Source organism: Giraffa tippelskirchi, chromosome 6 (genome assembly GCF_054371585.1).
Source record: "Giraffa tippelskirchi isolate mGirTip1 chromosome 6, T2T-mGirTip1v1.2.pri, whole genome shotgun sequence".
Classification (NCBI taxonomy): Eukaryota; Metazoa; Chordata; class Mammalia; order Artiodactyla; family Giraffidae; genus Giraffa; species Giraffa tippelskirchi.
Window position 1 is genome coordinate 44,346,318 of NC_137280.1, and position 23,897 is coordinate 44,370,214.

Sequence of the window (23,897 nt, forward strand, 5' to 3'; positions counted from 1 at the left end):
CCGGGCGGCGCGCGGGCCGGTTCTCCGACAGTGAAAGACGCTGGAGAAGTAAAACGCCCCCGAGAGGGTTCAACAATCTCCCCCGCCCCCTAAACCTTAGGAGCGGCACGGGCGCCGAGCCCACCCGGATCTGAGCCCTGAGGGAGCGATGCTCGCTCCCCACGCGGTGTCAGGGACAAATGTCCATCGGGTCCTAGGGGTTGGACGCCGCTTTCAGCCAGGCTCGGCTCTTGGGAACTGGAAGCCGAGAGACATGGGCGCGACCCCAGGACTCGAGTCCCAGCCTCACGGGCGCGGGTGCAGGTGGATGTGAGCGCAAAGGGGCCTGTCTGGGGACCCCGGCCACAGATGTCCACGGTTATTGCTGCTCCTCGGAGAAGACTCTTTAGAGTCCCTTGGGTTGCAGGCGAGATCAAACCAATCAATCCGAAAGGAAATCAACCCTGAACAGTCACTGGAAGGACTGATGCTGAAGCTGAAGCTTCAATACTTTGGCCACCTGATGTGAAGAGCCGACTTATTGGAAAAGGCCCTGATGCTGGGAAAGATTGAGGGCAGGAGAAGGAGGCAACAGAGGAAGAGATGGTTGGATGGTATCACCGACTCAATGAACTTGAGTTTGAGCAAACTCCAGGAGATAGTGAGGGACAGGGAAGCCTGTCGTGCTGCAGTCCGTGGGGTCGCAGAGTCGGATGCGACTAAGCGACTAAACAACAACAACGGTCAGCCTGGAGCTGCACCGGTGACCGCCCCGGAAAGCGGGAGGCGAGCTCTCTCCGCCGGGGTTCCGGGGAGGTTTGGAGAAGTGAAGAGTTAAGTGCGCGACCCCCTGGGAGCCGGGCGCGCCCAGCGCCGGCCAATGGCCGCAGTGGGCGGGGAGGAGCCGCGCCCGGGGGACCCGCGTGGGCCGCGTCTCTTCCCCACCCTAGCGCTCTCAGGGTCCTGCTGCCCCGCCCGCCCGCCCGCCCGCCCTCCCTCTTAAGCCCGGCTCAGCCCTGCGGGCCCGCTCGAAGCCTACGGATCCTGAACCCGCGCCGCCCTTCCGCGGACCCTGGTCGCCGGCTCGCCCGGCTGCGCGCTCTCCAAGGTGGGTGCGGAGCCCAGCGTGCGGCTGTGGCCCGTGGCTGTCGCCCGCCGGGGTGGTCGGGAAGCGCAGGCAGGAGTCTCTGGCGCAGTTCATTCTGAGGGGTCGTTTTGCCCTCTCGGAGTTGTTGGGTTTTTTGTTTGTTTTAACTCGCTTAAAGCGGCTTTCAACCCCAAGTCGCAGGTCCTCGGGGTGAGCCGAGCGCCTTTGGGAAGTCTCAGAAGGGGGCGCGTAGATGCCTTCGTCGTGGCTGACCTCCTCTCCTGACCCCGTGTTCTTTAATTTCTGAGTCACGACCCCGCTTGGTTTCCTTATTGGGCTCATTGATCTTGCCCTCGAGACCCGCCTGCCCTGAAGGGGCTCCAGCCTCCAGGCTTGGTGAACTTCTGTCCATTAAAACGTTGTCCTTTTGGGGGTGGGGGCGGCAGCGGCGCCGGGGCGGGAGCCCCACCTGGCCTGAGGCTCGTCGTCGCCTGCTCCCGAGAGGCCACCCCAGGATCCCTAAGTCCCCAGGCGGGGTGGCGAGTTTCCCAAGCGACCTGGGGGATGTGGCGGGACTCGGCGCACGTGGGGAGCCCGCGCTGGCTCCGGAGTTGAGAGGGGAGCCGAAAGTGGCACTCACTTCCTCCACCTCCTCTTCGCAGCCGGGACCGCCGGGGTCCTCGGGGTCAGACCCGGGCCTAGCAGCGGAGCGGCCTCCCGGGACCTACCGCCGGGCTAGGGAAGCGCGACTCCTACGCGATCCGACCAGGCTTTCGGCCCTGCCCTCTCTGCTAGAGACCTGGAAGTGCCCGGAGCTGCCGCCTGTCCCCAGGCGCGGTCTAGCACTCGGCCCCAGCCCGGGTGAGAGGGGAGGTTCTGCGGCTCTGACCCACCCTGGAAAAGAGGGTGTGGAGGACAGAGAAGAGGGCGGAGGAGGGAACTTGAAGCGGATTTTGCAGGAGCCGGGTTTGGGGTGGGCGTCGAGCTTAGGTGTTGGAAATGAGCGCTGCCCGGTCAAGTTGTGTCTGGAGAGGGAGCGCGAAGGCGACACTTACCCGGAACTCGGTGTCGGACGGAATCCCGGCAGATTTTCGTTTTTATTTTGTTTGGGAGGGGGCGGTGTTTTCATTCCTGTTTTTGTTTCGTGTGCGGGGTAGGTCTTGAGGAATCGAAGTGGGAAGTTTATCCAGTTACCTTGGACTCGGGCGGGGCAGGCTGGGCGCGCAGGAGCCGGCTTGCAGCGCCCCGCGCCCCTCACCCGGCCGCGCTTGCTTTTCCGCAGACCCACCGAGCGCCGTGGCCCGGGGATGGCCCTACGGCCGCCGGGGGAAGCCGGACCCCAGGACAAGGGATGGTACCCGCCCGACTGGCTCCAGGGCAGCCCTCAACACCTGGCCGCCTACTACACGCCTTTCCTGCCCTATGGCCTCTACGGGAACACCCTGACCGCGGCGGAGGAGGGCTTCCAGCCTTTCCGGCCTTTGGAGGCCCTGGCCGCGTCCCCAGCTCTGCCCCCCTTCGGCTTCCGGACCGCGCCTCCCTTGCTGAGCTCCGGGCTGGCCCTGCCGAGAGAGCCGCTGTGCGACCTGCCCTGGTACAGCAAGCTGCCGACCTGGTACCCAGTTCCCTACCTCCCCAGGGAGGGGCTGCATTTCCAAAACGGCAGTCGCGAGTTTACAGGCGCTGCCAGCGAGGACTTGGTACACACCGCCGACCGGAGCGACGGTGGTCAGCGTTGGGGACCTGAGAGTTTCGTTCCGCCGCCCCCCGTGGATGCTTCGTTGTTACCTGAGAGGCCGAAGCCCTCGCAGCTGTTATCGGGGTCCCCCAGTGAGCCCTCTGAGGATGGCCCCGAACTCGTGAACCGAGAGGGGAAGGCATCTCGCCGCTACCACTTCACCCACGAAGATCTGCACTTGGTTCTGTACGGGGTCATCCCCAGCCCACAGCACTCAGCCCGCCTGAACCACGCGATCTCGGGCCTCCTGATCCCCACCGACAGCTCCGGTAAAGGCGGGCCCCATGAGGCGGGAGCCGGGGGCAACTGGAAGGGAGGTGGGAGCAGGAGGCGGAAGGGGCGCTTCCAGGTGGATCCGAGGCTGTGCGAGTGCTGACGGGGAGGGTGTGTGCTTCCATCAGAAGATAGAGCTGGGGAGGCCAGGCTTACCTCCGAAACCCTACTTGCTTAACTGCATGACTCTTAAGGTTGTTTTGCTTCCCCGGTGCCAATGCAGGAGACGCGGGTTCCATCCTTGAATGGGGAAGAACCCCTGGAGAAGGCAATGACAACCCACTCCAGTATTCTTGCCTGGAGGATCCCATGGACGGAGGAGCCTGGCGGGCTACAGTCCATGGGGTTGCAGACTCAGACACGACTTAACGATTAAACAAGGTTGTCTTAAGAGAAATGGCTCTTGCTGTGTGTGGGCTGATCAGGTGGGCTCAGATTCTACCAGGATGCCCAAGGTGTCTCAGTGAGAGCTAGTTGCAGTTCACTCTGGGAGTCCCCCTCCAGCCATCTGACCTTAGCCAAAATCAGCATTACTTCTGATTCTCAAGTTCCTTGAATTTGCTAACGGGAGTTAATTACCACCTGACCAACTAGGGTCCTTTTGAGTCTTAAAATGAGACACTGCATATGTAAAAGGAGCCGGAAGCCTCCATGGGTCAAATGGTAAGCTCTAGAGAGTGGGGAGGAAGACACCTTATGAAGGCATTTTATAATACCTTTTATCTAAAAAAATAAGAACTTAATCCTGTCTTTTTCTAGGGGCTGATTCTCTTCCTCAGACTGTGGATAACGACTCCCTTCAGCTACCGGAAGGTAGGCAGGGCTCCTGGCTTGGATTTTTTGATTTTTTTTTTTTTTTTGACGGCAGCAAACACAGTCGGCTTCTTCACTGGCTTTCTTTCCTACCCTGGGTCTCCTGTTAGGTCTCTGCCTCCAGCAGACGAAGTTTGGTGAAGTCACACATTTTGGGGTGTTCTGCAGTAGTCTTGTGGCCAAAGGAGTCAGGTTTGGGCCCTTTCAGGGTAAAGTGGTCAACACCAGCGAAGTCAAGACACACGGAGACAATTCCCTGATGTGGGAGGTAAATTTGCTTCTGATGGGTTGTCGGAAAGTGGGGAGGAGGGTCGCTCGGGATAAAGCCTGGCCTCTGCCCCTCTGGGAGAGGGGAACCTCTCGGCAGTAATCAGATGTCTTGTGCTGTCTGTTTTGCAACATAAAAAGAAGGCAACTGCAGAGCCCCTAGGGATAGCACCTCCACATGGAGTCTGTATCTTTTCAGTGCCTTAAGGCATTTTCATCTGAAGATTAGCCCCGGAATACAAAGAGCCAATACCCTGGGTTATATTTACAGACAAAACAAAATATTTTAAATATTACCCTGTGATGCTAAGAATATGCCCGAAAGGACAAAGACCAGATTTAAAATTTTTGATATCATTGGTCTAATGGGGATTTTTAAAAACGGCTACTCTTAACTCTGTATGAGGTATGATGGTAGGATTGCAGTTTCTCAGACTGTATCAGATTATCCTTCCTTGCCCTGAATTTTGAGGAATATACTTTAGGAAAATAATCTGAAATCCAGACTTCCCAGGATCTGTTTGTAATACCAAAGCATTGACGACTGCAGAATTACCCACTGGAGAGAGAATTAAATTATATCTCCATCAATACACACGAAAACTCATTTGAGACAAAATACCAAACGAATTGGTTGTCTTGAACTGATAGAATTAAATGTAACCTCCTGTTCCCTTTGCTCCTATTTATGAAATTAATATATGCTCACCCTAGAAACTTGGGAATCAAGAGGTGATAAAAATAAAATCCTTTTAAAAATGTCACACCACCTAGACAGATATGTTTCAGCTAATAAGTCTATTTAGGCTTAATAATATTGATGATCAAGTGTGAGATTTGAATTATACATTTTTAATAAGTAAATTTATTTTCTATGTCAAGCCAAAAGAGAAATAAAAGGTACATTTCTAAGGTTTGTTTGATGCCATTTAGATCTTTGAAGATGGTCAGTTGAGCCACTTTATTGATGGAAAAGGAGGTGCAGGGAACTGGATGTCCTATGTCAACTGTGCCCGTTTCCCGTCGGAGCAGAACCTGGTGGCAGTACAATGTCAAGGGCAGATCTTCTACGAGAGCTGCAAGGAGATCTACCAGAACCAGGAGCTCCTCGTGTGGTACGGAGATTGTTATGAGAAGTTTCTGGACATTCCCTTGAGCCTGCAGGTCCTCAAGCAGGGCAAGCAGGCATCTGGGTCCTCCGAAGGTGAGTGCGCACCTTTGCCTCACCCAGTGAGGTCCTCTTAGTCAAAGGGCTGTGCTCTTTGCCCAGACCAGCACCTTCCTGCAGCTTCTCCACTTGCTTGTGGAACTTCTGCCTCCCAGCTCTAATGTAGAACCCCAAACTCAAGTGCGTCTCTAGCTACATGAGTCTTGCCCAGCTGAAGGAAGATCCCCTCCTCTTTCCAAAGCTGCTGACGCTACTACTATTCACCAGGATACTTTTTCTTCTACCCTTTCACCTGCTCCCAGAGAATAAAATAGAAGTGAAATAAATGGATGCAACACCTGCCTTAGATGAGCAAGCTTCTGATTCATCTCTGCAGAGGCTCACACAACTCAGGAAGTCACTGTTTATTCATTAAAAATTTTTTTTTTAATTAAGCTTTTTATTTTGTATTGGAGTATGGCTGATTAGATCTTCCCTGGTGGCTCAGTGGTAAACAATCTGCCTGCAATGCAGGAGACATAGGTTCAATCCCTGAGTCAGGAAGATCCCCAGGAGAAGGAAATGGCAACCCACTCCAGTATTCTTGCCTGAAAAATCCCCTTGACAGAGAAGCTTGACGAGCTACAGTCCATGGGGTTGAAATGAGCTGGACACAACTCAGTGACTAAACAGCAACAGCATAGCCGATTAACAATGTTGTGATAGTTTCAGGTGGACAGCAAAAGGTCTCAGCCATACACAGAGCACCTTTTTCAAATGGTGGCTTGCAATATGTTAATAGGATGGGAAATCAATTTGGTGGTAGAGATCAGCATTAAAGAAGAAAAAAGAATAAGAATAAAATAGAATAGAAAATATTGATATGAATCTCACTTAAGCATTGTTTGGTGAGGCTTTTGTTTCACGTGGATGTGTGTGAACTCTGTCTCAAGAGTAAAATATTTTTCTTACTGGGTCTCAGTCCACTTAGAGGAGCATGGAGCTAGACTCTTGCTCTCCAGTTTTAGTGTTGTGTTAACATGTGGGGCCCTTTCAGAAGGTGCAGATTCTCATTCCAGGCTGGGGAATTTTGCATTTCTATCAAGCTACTAGGGGATGCTGCTGCTGCTGTTCCCTGGACCAGATTTCAGTAGCAGGGAGCTAGAGGACCATCAGCCCACTCCCTGGGGATTTGCATTTTAAAAAAGCTCTCTGGGCGGTTGATTTTTATAACCACAAAAGCCTGGGAACCAGTGATCTCATAGGTGGGACCAGACAAATGCAAATTAATATGTGTTACCGGGTAGAAGACCATTCTGTTCTGTTAAGACAGATGTCATAAGTAGCAGGTAAAAGAGAATGTGAATTGCATTCATCACACTGCAGTGATGGTCTGCATGCTTGTCTCCCTGCTAGACTGAGACCCTTCAGGGCAGGAGACAACCATAAACACCTTCATAGCTCCTGCTCTGAATTCCCACGTGTATTGAAGGAAGGTGGAAGACTAGACTAGATTGGGGAAAACTGCTTAGGGATGTGGTGAAATAAGGGATGAGTTTTGGGCTTCCCAGGTGGCACAGTGGTAAAGAATCTGCCTGCCAATGCAGGAGATTCAAGTTCCATCCCCAGGTCAGGAAGATCCCCTGGAGTAGGAAATGGCAACCCACTCTAGTATTCCTGCCTGGAAAATTCCAGGGAAAGAGGAGCCTGAAGGGCTACAGTCCATGGGGTAGCAGAGAGACACGGTTAAGCATGCACACATGCTCATCGCAGTTTAGGCAGGGAGAGGCAAGACAGTCCGGGCTTGGGGAATAGTGAAGCCAAGGGCAAGAATGGGTTCACCTGGGATTAAGAGGTGAACAATGAACAGTCTCTTTCCAGAGGCCAAATAATGAGGGGCTGTTGAACTGTCTTCTCAGTACCCCAGCTTATGGATGGTGTAGGGATGAGGGTGAGGGGTGAGATGGCAGAATTCTCTGGGGTCCGGACTTCACAGTTGCCCCATACTTGGCACCAAACCAAGCCTTTTTAGTCACTTCCCAAAAGGTACCAAGCACTGTTGAAATAGAAGTGCGAAATGAATTTGAAAAAGGTATATGCTTGACAACTCACAAAATAGAATCATTATCTTTTTGGAAAGTTATTCAGCACTATGTATCTGAGCTGTTAAAATGTTCATAACCTTTGATGTATCAGTAATACTCTCCTGGAAATTTATCTTTAGGAAATACTCCAATAGAAAAAGCTTTGTCCACAGGGATTTTTAATACAGCATCATTCCTATTTGTGAAAAGTCAGAAACAAATGCCCAATAGTAGAATAATTATTAAGTGAATGATGGTATATTAGCATGATATCAGAGATCACAATCACAAGCAACAGGGATAAGGGCTTACAATGGCCAGTGGGGTGGGGAGAAACCCCAGCAGGTGTAGTACCTGGTGTAGTACCCCCACCTGTACTACACTTCTTTCTTTTTTTTTAAATATTTATTTGACTTCACTGGATCATAGTTGTGGCATGAAGTTTCTTTAGCAGAACTTAGGATCTAGTGCCCTCACCTAGGGACTGAACCCAGGTCCCTGGCATTGGAAGCATAGAGTCCTAGCCACTGGACCACCAGGGAAGTCCCTGTATTACACTTCTGAACCAAATTATATCTGACGCTTATTACATACGATCGTATGTAGTTACGATAATTTGTGACAGAACTTGTGAACAACTCGGTTGGGAAGACTAATAGATAAATTCATGGTTTTCTGTTAATAAGAACGGTTGGGAATAGAATTAAAAGGAAAGAAAAGTCAACATTCTTCTGTCCTCTCAAGAGGAAGTTTTTGTTTTTGTTTTATCCAAGCGTTTCCTTGAGACTTGGTGGGAGCCTTCCCCTTTAAGGTCTTGAGTGGGAGGGAAGGGCCTGGGCCCTGTGTGGGCGGGTTATCTTGAGTTTGCAGACCTGCGGAGTGTGTGTTTTGGGGGGTGGGGGTGTGGAATGTGTAGACAGTTCTTAATCACTACCAAACTCTATCTAAAGAGTTGTCTAGGTGGGGCAGAAAGCATCATAAGTTTTAGGAAAACATTTCGCTAAAAAAAATTGAGATGGGAGGGAGAAGGAAGGAAAGGAAACAGGACAAAATTAGGTTAAGATAAAATTTCCAAGAACCGGAGCCGAAAACGTTGGCGGCTGAAGCCTAATTAGTAAGGGTGGCTGTGTCATTTCTGCCTAAGTGGTGGTTCTTAGGCAAATTGACTGTTGAGCCCCAATTCTGACTTTTAGTGTGCCTTCGGGCTTTAATTTGTGAAGACCCGCTGACCCTGTCTTCTAGACCACCCCCTTCCCACCCCGGAAGCAGGAAGTCCAGGTATTTCTAACCAATGAAAATTCTAGCTCCGAGCAAAAACCGTCCCAGCGGGGAGGTTCTGAGAGTATTAGCACCTCAATGAAAGCGATAGACGGGACTGAGCTATGGATCGTCCTGGGGCTGGTAGCTGCCTTCCTGCTTACTTACTTGATAAAATGATTTCTTTCCTTAGCCACCTGTTAAATGTGCCTAGGACGCAGTTATTGACTAACAAAGCCCCCAGTGGATAGCATTCCTGCTGTCCCCAAGCTAACTAAAAAATTTCTACCTATACACTCTTGCACATACTCAGTCCTGGCTGCTCTCTGTCTCCCTGGGGCAGAGGCAATGAGGGTTCATTGATGCATTCATAGTCAAAACCACTTGATCCTCTGGAATCCAGAGTGTCCTCAGCAGGAACGCTTTTGTAGGTGGCCCTGGTCCTCCCCCTCCCCACCCCAACACCTAGACACCCCTGAGCCTGGCATCTCCTTTGCTAGATTTGGCTGCACCTTCTCTAACCTCTCCCCCACCTCTTTCCTCCTCTGATGAAAACGGATTTACCTTTCTCAGTCTTGTCACTCAGTGATAGTGTCACTTGTTGGTTTGAACTCAGTAAGTGTTAGGGTTAAACTAGTCATACTAACCCCATGTTTTAGTTCTGGAATCTTCCCCAAAGCTCAGAGAAATGAATTGTTAGCTAACAGGGTACCTAAGTCTTTGTAAATGGGGTCCAATGGAGAAGCACTTAATGAAGCCTGGGAAGAAGCTCTGGGTGCCCATCAAGGCCCCAAAAGGGTGAACTGCTTGAACTTGTAGCTCAGTCTGATCTGAAAAGCACAAATAGGATAGGTATTTGGTACATGAACCTTGTAACACAGGCCAGTTAGGAAGTAACTATAGGACTGACCTGTTCATAAATAGGGCTGGAGGAAGGGCTTCTTCAGTAAATATATTTCAGGAACAAAAAGGAAAAGGAACCTGTAGATTAAGACATTGAAGAGACATAGTAACTGTGGACAACATGTAGACTTTGAATCCTACACTGAACCAACTGACTGAAAAATAAACATAAGTGCATGTATATGTGTTATAAACAAATATATATGTGTTTCTATCTATTAAGGAATAAGGTTTTGACCATTAGGTATGACAGTGGCTTTATGGTTATGCTTTTCAAAAAGTTGTTATCAGGGACTTGCCTGGCAGTCCAGTGGTTAAGACTCTGAACTTCCACTGCAGGGGACTCAAGTTCGATCCCTGGTCAGGGAGCTAAGATCCCACATGCCCCTGCCCCCCCCCAAAAGTCATTATCTGTTGAAGATTGTGGGCTGAGGTGTTCATGAAACAAATGAGAAATCGGTATTAAAAATAATCCATTGTGGGGGGAAGTGATGTGAGTCAGTCACTGTCAAAGCCTGGTGTTTGGGCCCAAGAAGGTTTATTCTATTATTTTGACTTTGGTATTTGTTTAAAATTTTTTGTAATAAAAGGTTGTAAAAGACCATCCTGAAGAAAGTAAGAATAAGGAAAGGTAGCTGACCAAGCCACTTTTCCTCCTGTGTTTGACAGAGTCTGCGGAAGGGTACAGGTGTGAAAGATGTGGCAAGGTATTTACCTACAGCTATTACAGAGACAAGCATCTAAAGTACACGCCTTGTGTGGACACGGGTGACAGGAAATTTCCCTGTTCTTTATGCAAACGATCCTTTGAGAAGAGAGACCGGCTCCGGATCCACATCCTTCATGTTCATGAGAAGCATCGGCCTCATAAGGTAAGAGTTAGGGCAGCGACCCATCTCTCTCCAGCGCTCTGCTTTCACGCTTCTTCCCCAAACCCCTGGGTGCACCCTGAGGGCCTCCTGGGTGCAAGTTACTGGGATGGGAGGATGGGACAGGGTCTCTGAAGGAAGTGACAGTGTTGTGAAAGGGCAGACATGGACCAAATGTGATGGTCCATGGACCGAGATGTGATGCCTGAGTGTTGGCAGATGCGTAGTAGACAGGGGTAGAAGAAGGGTGTCCTTCTACATGTGGGCCATGAAAGGCCTCAGAGACAGGTGGCCGTGAGCAGAACCTAGGACTGTGGAAGTGTCTGGTTTATTTGGAGGTAGGGTTGATTGGGGGTTGGGGGGAGGGTTGAGACATCTCAGTTGAGAAAGACCTTGGCCTGTGGTTTCAGGCAACTACACCTTGTTCCATAATGTGTTCAGGCTTTTTTTTTTCTAGTGTTTTATTGAAACATAGTTGATTTACAGTGTAGTATTAATTTCTGCCGTACAGCAAAGTGACTCAGTTATACACATATATACATTCGTTTTCATATTATTTTCCATTATGGTTTATCACAGGATATTGAATATAGTTCCCCTTGTCATATAGTAGGACTATGTTGTCTATCCATCCTATATATACTAGGTTGCATCTGCTATTCCCAAACTCCCAATCCTTCCCTCCCCCACTCTCTTCTGCGTTGGCAACTATAAGGACCTCTGTGTATGTGAGCCTGTTTCTGTTTTGTAGGTAACTTCATTTGTGTCATATTTTAGATTCCACATAGTAGTGATATCATTTGGTATTTGTCTTCCACTTTCTGACTTACTTTGCTTAGTATGATAATCCCTAGGTCCAATGTGCAGGCATATTGATAATTACAGGCATGGAAGGATGGATGGCTTCTGTGCCATGCCAGGGACCCTGTAAGGAAGAAAAAAACACTAGTGCATTAGGGAGCCATTGTCTACCATTCTGGATCCGTGGTGGCTCTGCCAGACTTGGTGCAAGAAAGTGCTGACTACACTGGTCTTAATTAGGATAAAGAGGATGGGGCTTGGGTACAGACCAACAGATTCAGATTAGACTTCAGTGCTATCAGGACTTCTGCCAGCCCCACTTTTCTTCGTTTGAAGAAATAAAACTGCTCTTGTCTCTCCCCTTCTGTTCACAGTGAAGCTTCTGGAAATACCACAATCACTGTATTATATACAGCTGTAAAATCAGAGTATTTTTACAATTATCTCAAATTGTTTTTGTAAATCTAAGAATATTTTAAATTATTAAGACAGTGAAATCATTTCTCACCTTTTGTTGTTCAGTTGCTCAGTCATGTTCAACTCTTTGCAGCCTCATAGACTGCAGCACACCAGCTTTCCCTGTCCTCCGCTATCGCCCGGAATTTGCTCAAACTCATGTCCATTGAGTCAATGGTACCATCCAACCATCTCATCCTCTGTTTCCCCCTTCTCCTCCTGCCCTCAGTCTTTCCCAGCAAAGGCATCAGGGTTTTTCCAATGAGTCTTCTCTTTGCATCAGGTGGCCAAAGTATTGGGAGCTTCAACTTCAGTGTTAGTCCATCCAGTGAATATTCAGGGTTGATTTCCATTAGGATTGACTGGTTTGATCTCCTTGCAGTCCAAGGGACTCTCAAGAGTCTTCTCTGGCACCACAATTCAAAAGCATCAGTCCTTTGGTGCTCAGCCTTCTTTATTCTCAGCTATAGATTGGCAGAGTAAAAAGTTATACTGTCCAGTATTCTACATGTAAATCAATAGGGAATTGGTTATACAAATTTTGGCTTATTAAGCACAAGCAAGTTGCAAAACATGTATGGAATGATGTCACTTAGAATATTATGTACACTGTATATATAATGTTTACATATAAATGGAAACACAATTGGAAAGAAACCATTAAACTGCAGTCTCTCTGGGAGTGTGATGATTTTTATGTCTTCACTTGGTAAACTTAAAATTTTATTTTTTATCTGCAGTTTTTATTTTTTAACATGAGAAAATAATATACACTGGAGATAAAAAGAAAATAAAAACCACTAGATATGCTATGGCCCAAAGTTATTTTACATATAATTTTTTTCTATATGTGTATGTATTTTTAATACATTTGGGGTCACACTGATGTTATGTACTTAACAAATCCACTGTTTCGTGAATTTCCCCCCAATATGGCTGCAGTGAACAATATTATATATAAATCACTCTGTTTTTCATTTCTGATTATTTCTTTGGGGTAAAGCCCTAGAAGTAGAAAGATTGAGTAAAAGGTACAATTTTAAGGCATTTGAATTAAGGTACCACACACCTTTCCAGACAGTCCAACAGCTGGACTTGCAGTGTATGTAGTCAATAACCCCAGGTCTCCCACAATAATATTATCCTTCTTATTATGTTCACATATTTATAGATGGAAAATGGTGTCTTGCTTGGCTTTGCATCTTGTTATTTATGAGGTTTAAATTTTAAAATATATTTTCTGAGACCTCCCCTGGTGGTTCAGTGGTTAAGATAAAGAGTAACCTGAAAAATAAAATAAGATATATTTTCTTGGCTAGTTTGTGTTTGTCTTGTGGTTTGTCAGTTTATGTCTGAAATTTTAACAGAATGTGTTAAATATTTCTTTCTTCTTTCCTTCCTTTTTTTTTTCACCCCTGCCTGCTTTGAAGTCAGTAAAAGACAAGGTATTCTTTCCATCTGAAGGCACAGATCCTAAGCTCAGAGGAATTCTGCACTTTCGGGGTTTCTTTTTCATTTGGTTTCTTTTTCAGCCTGCAGAATCTTAGTTCCCCAAGTAGGGACTGAACCCCTACCCCTGCTGTGGAAGCTCGGAGTCTTAACCACTGGACCGCCAACCACTGGACCGCCGATGGGGCGCCCTCTCTTGTACTTTCCTTGGCTATTATCCATCTTCCATTTTTGTTCTCTTCTTTTAGCCAAATGTTAGGTTGAATCTACTTCCTTGTATTTATTAACCTTTAATTTTTTTCATCAGCATTCTCTGAGAGTTCTCAACCTTCATTTTTATGTCATGTTTCAGTCTTTAGCAGTCAGCTGAGCTTATTGATACAGCATTTCTATTCTGTACATTTTCATTGTTTATTTTTAATTTCCAAGAACAGGTTCATGTTCTAATTGCTTCCTTTTCATTTAAAATTGATCTGTTTTTCTGCAATGTTAACTTGAACATCTGACTATTTTTGCTTTAGTAATGGCAATACGGGCTTCCCTTGTGGCTCAGCTGGTAAAGAATCTGCCTGCAATGTGAGAGATCTGGGTTCCATCCCTGGGTTGGGAAGATCTCCTGGAGAAGGGAAAGGCTACCCACTCCAGTATTATAGTGTTGGAGAATTCCTTAGACTGTGTAGTTCATGGGGTCACAGATTTGGACACGACTGAGCGACCTTCACTTTCAATGTCAATACATGCTCCTTATTAGAACTTCAAGTAGTAAAGAAAAACTAGAGAAGATTTTTAAAATCCACTCCCAAATCCCACCATCTAAAAATACCTAGGTTCATTTGCAGAGATGTGGATAGACCTAGAGACCGTCAAATAGAGTGAAGTAAGTTGGAAAGAGAAAAACAAACATAATATCGCTTATATGTGGAATCTAGAAAAATGGTTCAGATAAACCTATTTTTCAAAGCAGACATGGATACCAAAGGGGGGAGGGGGGTGGACTGGGAGATTGGGATTAACATTATACACTACTATGTATAAAATAGATACTCATGAAAACCTACTGTGTAGCACAGGGAGCTCAATGCTCTGGGGTACCTAAATTGGAAAGAAATCCCAAAAAGAGGGCACACACACACACACACACACACACACACACACACACACACACACACACACACACACACACACACACACACACACACACACACACACACACACACACACACACACACACACACACACACACACACACGTGTGACTGATTCATATTGCTATACAGCAGAAACTAACAACCATTTAAAACAACTCTACTCCAATAAAAATTGTTAAAATAAATAAGTTAAATAAATAAAAAATAATAGAAATACCCAGGTTCCCATGTGTGCCCATAAAGACACCTGCGGAAGAGAGTCCAGAAGCACAGTAGTTTCTTTTACCTGCTTCAGAATTCCTGAGAAGATTGGACAGGAGTCATCAGAGTCAAGAACACAGAGAAATGACAGCAATAGTTCATGCCTGTCATTCTTATAGTAGTTCATTCCTATAGCAGGTGGCTATACTGCGTGCTCTCACCCGCCCCCCAAAAAATTGCCCTTTTTTTTTTGTAGGTACATGTTTTGCATCATCTGTCACCTGTATTGCCACTTTAGTCTATATATCTGTCCCCACTCCCACGAGATTTTTACTCCTTGTCTCTAGCAGAGTGTTGAGAGGTTCTCCATAAAGACTTGGTGAATTCATTGCTGAGGGCTTGCAATTTCCTCCCAGCCTTGTGAGAAAGGCAGGGCAAGTATTTTACCCGTGAGGAAAATTGAGCAAAGACGCCGAGCTTAACTGATTTGTTCTGGTCACACAGCTACCTGTTGACCAAGCAGGACAGATTCAGGCCTCTGTTACACACCAGGGTTGTATATCTAGGCAGCTGACACCCAAAGACTTACGAGGAATTGCTTGGAGCCACAGCGTTGAGTAGGCTGTGGATCAGAATGGTGGTGTCCATTTCTTCCCCAGAGTCCTGTGATGCCCTCACCTGTCTCAACTAGACCCTCAGCCTGTGTCTGCTCGATCTCTGCCTACAGATATGCACAGAATAAATGCAGTAGTTCTCCCCCACCATCACCACCGCCCGAGATAAACATAATAGTGAAGTTAACTTCTTAGGGGAAAATGTGGTTTCAGCTCTATTTTTCTTTTCTGTCTTAGTGTTCTACATGCGGGAAATGTTTCTCTCAATCTTCCAGTCTAAACAAACACTTGAGAGTCCACTCTGGAGACAGACCCTACCACTGTGTGTATTGTACTAAGGTAAATGGAACCTTCCCTTTTTTTGCCCCACCCCACACAGTGCACCGCACACAGCATATGGGATCTTAGTTCCCCAACCAGGGATCAATCTCATGTCCCTGCAGTGGAAGTGCAGAGTCTTAACCACTAAACTGCCAGGGAAGTCTCAGCGGAACCTTCTTTTAAGGAATCTGCCTTGAGCCCTGTTTGCGTGTCCATGGATAAGAATTTATAGAATAAACCCTGGCTTATAATGAGTCCCTGGTAAATTAATACATCGTTAGCCCATCCCCAATTTCCACCCCAGATTATACTCATGTTTGCTTACAATGATCAGATACAACCTACTATTGCCAAATTGGCACTTAAGGCATTTGTTACGAAATGGACCCTAAATTTATAGGATTCCAATGATAACAGACATGAAGTACAGACTGCCTTTTTTTTTGAAGTACAGACTCTTAAATTTTGCTGATCTTGGTTTCCAGAGCACTTTTGCTGAAGTAGCATCTAATCTTGTTAAACAGAATACTGATTTATAAAAATGAAGAGACAAATATATTGTGGTTAGGGGTTGCTGGGTTATGAACAAAAGTTTGACCATGCTTTAAAAATATTATACCAAAACATCTCATGTCCTATTTCGATGAGGTACATCTGGGCTGTCCGATGTGTAGTTACCCATTAACCATATGTGGCTATTTAATTTACTAAAAATGAAATAAAATTGAAAATTTAGTAACCTGGTGGCACTAGCCACATTTCAAGTGCTCAACAGTCCCACCATTGATGGCTGGCGACCACCACATTGGCACGGACATAACATTTCCATCATTTTAGAAAATCTTATTGGATACACTAGAATCTGCTATTTCTATCATCAAGCCATTAAAAAAAAAAAATAATGTAGCCATGAAAGAAATATAGTGTCTATTAGCATAACTTTTAAACTTCCAAAAGAGGAATAAAACAGGAATAAAACTACCTGGCTTAGGGAAACAGATACCACCAAAGAAACTGTGTCAATAGAATGAAAATAATCAGTGTAGCAAATTGGGGCTAAGACATACCTAGACAATGTGCAGCCAGCACAGACCTAAGGAGGGTGGCCCTGGATTTGTTTGGACGAGGAATCTATCCTGAGGGATCAATGATCTCCTGCCAGATTTCCAGAGCAGGCTCAAAATATCCCACCGCCCCTCTGCTTCCTGGCGTTCTAATTCTGATCCTCACCCTGAATTTCTGGCTAATCTGGGAATGAGAGATGCCCAAAGGGGTGACTCAATGCATTGGGTCATAAATGAGCTGTTTGATGTTCTAATTTTTTTTTTTTTTTTAATTTAGCTAGTTAGTGAGTTATTTTTGGCTCTGCTGGGTCTTCGTGGCTGCACAGGCTTTTCTCTAGTTATGGCAAGCAGGGCCTACTCTCTAACTGTGGTGCACAGGCTTCTCCTTACAGTGGCTTCTCTTGTTGCAGAGCACAGGCTCTAGGGCTCACAAGTTTCAGTAGTTGCAGCCCATGGGCTCAGTAATTGCAGTTTCCAGGCTCTAGAGAACAGGCTCAATAGTTGTGGTGCACAGGCTTAGTTACTCCTAGGCATGTGGGATCTTCCCAGAGCAGCAATCCAACCTACGTCTCCTGCATTTGGCAGACAGAACTCTTTACCGTTGAGCCATAGGGAAGCCCCGAGGTTCTGACTTCTAGTCAGACTCCTGTCACCTAAGCTGATGGAGACTGTCCTTATCTGGGTGTCCTAGGCACCTAGAGCTTGTGCTCCTTACTGAGCAGTGGTCCAACTGAGCATGGACCCAGTCCTGAAACTCCCAGGTCACTGCTTTAACCTGGTGTTTTGTATCACTGTCAGCAGACTCCCAAATTGGGGTCATTACATCTCTAATAAATACTTGAAAGTGACAAAGGTCAGAGCAGAGTAGTGAAATGAATTAGGGAAAAGGTTGTAAGTAAGGGAAAGAAACGAAGTGGCCATGTAAAAACAGCAAAGCACTTGTGAACCTAAAATAGTAGAACTACTCTGGAAAACTGTTTGGCAGTTTAAGAACTAAACTTGTAACAACCGTTCAACCCAGCAATTGCTCTCCTGGGCATTTATCCCAGAGCAGTGAAAGTTTATGTGTTCATGCCAAAACCTGTACACAAATATTAATAGCAGCTTTATTCATAGAAACCTCAAACTGGAAATAACTCAGATACCGTTCCATGGGTAGGCGATTAAACAGACTGGAACATCCACACCATGGAATTCTCAGCAATCAAAATGGGTGAGCGGGGATGTCTCTGGTGGTCCAGTGGGAAAGAATCCACCTGCCAGTGCAGGAGACACGGAAACGATCCCTGATACAGGAAAATCCCATATATAGCAGAGCAACTAAGCCTGTGTGCCCGAACTATTGAGCCTGTGCTATATAGCTGGGAAGCCGCAACTAGTGAGCCTACATGCCACAACTAGTGAAACCCATGCATCTAAAACCTGTGCTTCGCAACAAGAGAAGACTCTACAGTGGAAAGCCTGGGCACTGCAACTAGCGAGTAGCCCCCGCCCTCCACAACTACAGAAAAGGGCCTCACAGCAACAAAGACCCAGCACAGCCAAAAGTAAATAAATAAATAATTTTTATAATGAAAGATGAGCTGTTGTACATGAAACAACTTGTGTGAATCTGCAAAAAGCAAAAAAAAAATTCTGGGAGAACCGCCAATCCCAAAAGCTTACATATTCTATGCTTCCATATACATAACATTCTCAAAATAATAAAATTAGAGAAATGGAGAACAGATTAGTGGTTGCAATGGCTTAAAAGTAGGAGTGGGAGGGAACTGTGTGTGCCTGTCACAGGGCAACATGAGGGTCCTTGTGGTGGAAATGTTCTGTTCAGTTCAGTTCAGTCCAGTTGCTCAGTCACATCTGACCCTTTGCAACCTCATGGACTGCAGCATGCCATGCTTCCCTGTCCATCACCAACTCCTGAAGCTTACTCAAACTCATGTCCATTGAGTCGGTGATGACATCCAACCATCTCATCCTCTGTCATCCCCTTCTCCTCCCACCTTCAATCTTTCCCAGCATCAGGGTCTGCTTCGCATCAGGTGGCCAAAGTATTGGAGTTTCAGCTTCAGCATTAGTCCTTCCAATGAACACTCAGGACTGATCTCCTTTAGGATGGACTGGTTGGATCTCCTTGCAGTCCAAGGGACTCTCAAGAGTCTTCTCCAATAGCACAGTTCAAAAGCATCAGTTCTTCAGTGCTCAGCTTTCTTTATAGTCCAACTCTCACATCCATACACAACTACTGGAAAAACCATAGCTTTGACTAGATGGACCTTTGTTGGCAAAGTAATGGCTCTGCTTTTTAGTATGCTGTCTAGGTTGGTCATAACTTTTCTTCCAAGGAGCAAGCGTCTTTTAATTTCATGGCTGCAGTCACCATCTGCAGTCATTTTGGAGCTGCCAAAAATAGTCTCTCACTGTTTCCATTGTTTCCCCATCTATTTGCCATAAAGTGATGGGACAAGATGCCATGATCTTAGTTTTCTGAATGTTGAGTTTTAAGCCAGCTTTTTCACTCTCCTTTTTCACTTTCATCAAGAGGCTCTTTAGTTCCTCTTTATTTTCTGCCATAAGGGTGGCATCATCTGCGAATCTGAGGTTATTGATATTTTCTCCTGGCAGTCTTGATTCCAGCTTGTGCCTCATCCAGCCCAGCATTTCACATGATTTACTCTGCATAGAAGTTGAATAAGCAGGGTGACAATATACAGCCTTGATGTACTCCTTTCCCGATTTGGAACCAATCTGTTGTTCCATGTCTAGTTCTAACTGTTGCTTCTTGACCTGCATACAATTTTCTCAGGAGGCAGGTTAGGTGGTCTGGTATTCCCATCTCTTGAAGAATTTTCCACAGTTTGCTGTGATCTACACAGTCAAAGACTTTGGCGTAATCAGTAAAGCAGAAGTAGATGTTTTTCTGGAATTCTCTTGCTTTTTTGATGATCCAGCAGATGTTGGCAATTTGGTCTCTGATTCCTCCGCCTTTCCTAAATCCAGCTTGAACATATGGAAGTTTTGGGTTCACGTACTGTTGAAGCCTAGCTTGGAGAATTTTGAGCATTACTTTGCTAGCGTGTGAGATGAGTGCAATTGTGTGGTAGTTTGAGCATTCCTTGGCATGCCTTTCTTTGGGATTGGAATGAAAACTGACCTTTTCCAGTCCTGTGGCCACTGCTGAGTTTTCCAAATTTGCTGGCATATTGAGTGCAGCACTTTAACAGCATCATCTTGTAGGATTTGAAATAACTCACCTGGAATTCTATCAGCTCCACTAGCTTGTTCGTAGTGATGCTTTCTAAGTCCCACTTGACTTCGCATCCCAGCATGTCTGGCTCTAGGTGAGTGATCACACCATTGTGGTTATTTGGGTCATGAAGATCTTTTTTGTACAGTTCTTCTGTGTATTCTTGCCACCTCTTAATATCTTCTGCTTCTGCTAGGTCCATACCATTTCTGTCCTTTATTGTGCCCATCTTTGCATGAAATGTTCCCCTGGTATCTCTAATTTTCTTGACTCTTTCAATGTCAACATCCTGGTTGTAATATTATCCTATAGTTGTAAGATGCAACCACTGGGGAAACTGGGTGAAGGGTACCCAGAGTCTCTATTGTTTCTGCTAACTGCATATGAATCACTATTACTCTAAAAGTTTAACTAAAACAAAAAAAAAAAAGAAGAAAGAAACCAATAAGGTACCCATGTATGCAAGGACAGTGACCAATGTTAGCAATTCCTTCCATAATGCAGATCATCCTGGAGTGTGATCTCAATACCAGCTGCTTAAATGCAGCTGCCTTCTTAACCAAAAGAGCATACTCATCAGGTCAACCTGCATTTTTGACTGGACAACCAGGTGATCTTAGCCATTGAAGGGCCACTGTTGTAACCAGTGGCATGTCCATCATGTCCTTTTTTATTAAGGCTACTCCTGGTGACCAAGAGTGCCCTATAGCATTAAAGCCCAAGATTTGTTGACTGGAGAACTAAAGAGTGATATCAGAATCAGTGGGGGCTTCTGACGTGGCTCAGGGGTGAAGGATCCGCCTGCCAGTGTAGGAAATGTGGGTTCAATTCCTGGGTCATGAAGATCCCTGGAAGAGGAAATGGCGACCCATTCTAGTATTCTTACCTGGAGAATCCCAGGGACAGAGGAGCCTGGTGGGCTACAGTCCATGGGGTCGCAAAAGAGTCCGACACAACTTTGCAACTAAACAACACCAAGGATCGGTCACAATGAAATTAACTCCCTTGTTTCATTGGTGGATGGCATTTTATTTTTTCCTCTGCTTTCTGTCCTCTGCAGAAATTCACTGCCTCTAGTATACTCCGCACGCATATCAGGCAGCACTCTGGGGAGAAGCCCTTCAAATGCAAGTATTGTGGTAAATCTTTTGCATCACACGCTGCTCACGACAGCCATGTCCGGCGCTCGCACAAGGAGGATGACGGCTCTCTCTGTAACATCTGTGGAAAAACCTTCTCAGATCAAGAAGCCTTCCACTCCCACATGAAGTCTCATGAAGACTGCTAGCCCTCAGAGAGTCGGAGGACAAGGCCTCTAGATGTGTCTTGGTGTTTCTCGTGTTCATGGGTATATCTCACAAGCCAATGGTAGTTATATTGAGGTGAGAAACGGAATAATGGAACTGACCAAGCAGTAGAATTTACCAGATTTATTAAGTCTGTAGTTTTAACAGCTTTTGCAGGAATGATTTTTCACGGTTTCTAACAAGAATGGAGTTTGGGTGAATTCACCTGGAAGGAGTGAAAGGCTGATGGTTAACAGTGCTTTAAGGTCTGGAAACACACCATCAGCCCTGAAAGGGACTGTTTCATTTCAGGGATTAGGAAGCAGAATCTTTGATTTCTCGATTGAAAAAAAAAAAAAGGAGGATTTTTCTCTACTGTTTGCCTCGGCTCCTGTTTGTAATATGTCTGTGGACATCCCCTGTTATATTTCTTAACAGAATAAATTCTTTAAAAATCCATTCAAGCCAGAGCTTCATTAGTATCGTAACTAAGTGTTCAGACATGAACTAAGCTCTCATTTTATTTGAACTCTTTTTTTGGCTGCACTGAGTCTTCATTGCAGCTCTTGGACTTAGTTGCCCTGTGGCATGTGGGATCTTAGTTCCTCCTCCAACTATGGAACTCTGCCTTGAAAGGTGGATTCTTAACCACTGAACCAGCAGGAAAGTCCCCTGAATTCATTTTTTAAACCCTTAGTTTCTACCTCTCCCTTGTTAACTGACAAATGTCTGTTAATAGTTTGTTTAGCACCAAACAAAGTTGCTTGGAGGACACAGAAGGTACTCATTCACCATCTGTGACCTTCAACAAATAGGGAAGAAAAGTTATTGTTGTTACTGTTCAGTTGCTAAGTCATGTCCTACTCTTTGCAACCCCATGGACTGCAGCACGCCAGGCTTCCCTGTCCTTCACTATCTCCTGCAGTCTGCTCAAACTCATGTCTATTGAGTCGGAGATGCCATCCAACCATCTCATCCTCTGTCACCCCCTTCTCCTCCCGCCCTCAATCTTTCCCAGCATCACAGTGTTTTCCAATGAGTCTGCTCTTTGTATCAGGTGGCCAAAGTATTGGAGCTTCAGCATCAGTCCTTCCTGTGAATATTTAGGGTTGATTTCCTTTAGGATTGACTGGTTTGATCTCCTTGCTATCCAAGGGACTTTCAAGAGAAATGTTATTACCAAGTGAAGAATGGCTAAAAATTGCAATAGGCCAAGAAATAAATAAATGTATTTATATTGCCCTAGGTTTCATTCCTGATGAAGAGACAACTATAGCTCCTTGGCAGACATTGTCACAAGACTGATGCAAGCTTGTGGAGAATAATCTTTTCTTGCTTTCTTTTTAAATAATTATTTGTTTACTTGGCTGTGTCAGGTCTCAGTTGTGTGCAGGCTGAGTTTCTCTGTGGCATGTGGGCTCTTAATTCCCTGACCAGGGAATCAAACCTGTGTTTCCTGCATTGCAAGATGGATTCTTAACCACTGGACCACCAGGGAAGTCCTGAGAATAATCTTTTATTTTATTTATTGACTCATGTGGGTCAAAATGGCCAACATCTGTAGATCATGAAGCCTGTGATATGGCAGCACTGAGTTTACCACCTGACAGATAAGGAAATCAAGGCTGAAGGAAGAAGGAAGTGGTCCAGCATTTGCCTCTTTAGGGGCAAAACTAGGTTGGCCTTACTCCAAAACCCAGCCTCTTAATGAACTAGTGATGCTCAGCTTTATGAACCCTGCTAAGGAAATAGCATTTTTCTATTGACTACGCCCATTCTTCCCGCTTTTGGGGCCAGCAACAGCAAGCTTTTAAATACTCACATGGAAAATGGGAGACCAGAATAAAACTGTCTTGTAGGCAAGCATGCTACTAAGCCACTAGGTCATGGCTCTGTCAACCATGGGTTTTTCTCCACCCTTTATTCATGGTCCACCTCTTCCAAACGCAGAGATTTCAGTACGGAGCAGATGTCCCTTCAGAGGGGGCTCCCAGCTGCAGCAGAGTCCTTTGAAAAGAGATGTAGTGCAGGTGGAAAAAGCAGTGACAGATTTTTCTCTGGGGAATGCTTGGCTGCAGTGAGTAGGTCTGAGTAATTTATCCTAATGGGAGTGTGCCCTGTTGTTTCAGGACTGTTTTAGTTCGTGTTAATTAAGTCAGAACAATGATCATTTGAAAAGATCAGGGGGCTCAGCCTGTAATTAGGCAGCCCTTCTTTGTCTGCTAGTTCAAAATATATTTCTCGGTCCATATGGATTTGAACATTATTTTAAAACCAAGTAGTAAAGCAAGACATCAGGAACTGGTGTGATGCCAGTGTTTTCACTAGTTGAATAATTCAAATTAACTACTCTGTTCTTTGAACTGGAAGAGTATCAGAGAAAGGTTAAAAAAAAATTTTTCTAGCACTAATACCAAAATGCATGCATGTCAAGTAATACCTTAGTATACAGATCATGCATGCCTACACTAACTGGAATGCTTTGGACCTTTTTTAATTAATCCAAGCTTATTTCTATAAAGTTTTGGTCATATTGATCACATTACCTATATCACTTTTTTGTTTGGAAAATACAGTCAATTCATAACATCCTCCTATTAGTAATTACCTTAAGCTCTCTTGTGTTTAAAAGTACACTCAGATTTCTAAAGGTAATTTAGATTAGCTTAGAGCAATGAGATTTTTTTTAAAAATGGACTAAGAATTAAAGTAGAAGACAAACCACTCCATAGAAAGTATGAAAACTTTCAGCTTACATAATTGTGTTGGCCAAACACTGTTGAAACACAAAGCATAGACTAGATTTTGGAGCTGGCCAAACTTACATTTGTGCACCATGTCCCCACTGCATAATCCTGGGCAGGCCATTTAATCTTTAAGGTTTAACAGGCTTATCC

General features: G+C 45.5%; 1 protein-coding gene across 2 annotated transcripts; it reads left to right on the plus strand.

Annotated features, from left to right (window-relative positions):
• The first annotated feature begins 800 nt into the window (after positions 1-800).
• PRDM14 (PR/SET domain 14) lies at positions 801-21,459 on the plus strand. 2 transcript variants are annotated; one of them, XM_081501809.1, is made up of 8 exons: positions 801-1,087; positions 2,349-3,073; positions 3,837-3,890; positions 4,001-4,158; positions 5,091-5,361; positions 10,218-10,420; positions 15,323-15,424; positions 20,775-21,459. In XM_081501809.1, the coding sequence occupies exons 2-8, from the start codon at positions 2,374-2,376 to the stop codon at positions 21,000-21,002; spliced, it is 1,716 nt and encodes a 571-aa protein (XP_081357935.1). In that variant the 5' UTR covers positions 801-1,087; positions 2,349-2,373; the 3' UTR covers positions 21,003-21,459. The 2 variants fall into 2 exon arrangements, with proteins under 2 accessions (XP_081357935.1, XP_081357936.1); XM_081501810.1 differs by lacking the exon at positions 15,323-15,424 and having other exon boundaries at positions 843-1,087.
• The last annotated feature ends 2,438 nt before the right edge of the window (positions 21,460-23,897 follow it).

Coding starts and splice junctions, on each gene's coding strand:
- PRDM14 (XM_081501809.1), top strand. CDS start 2,374: ATGGCCCTACGGCCGCCGGGGGAAGCCGGACCCCAGGACAAGGGATGG. Junction 3,074..3,836: donor GATCCCCACCGACAGCTCCG/GTAAAGGCGGGC, acceptor GTCTTTTTCTAG/GGGCTGATTCTCTTCCTCAG. Junction 5,362..10,217: donor GGCATCTGGGTCCTCCGAAG/GTGAGTGCGCAC, acceptor TGTGTTTGACAG/AGTCTGCGGAAGGGTACAGG.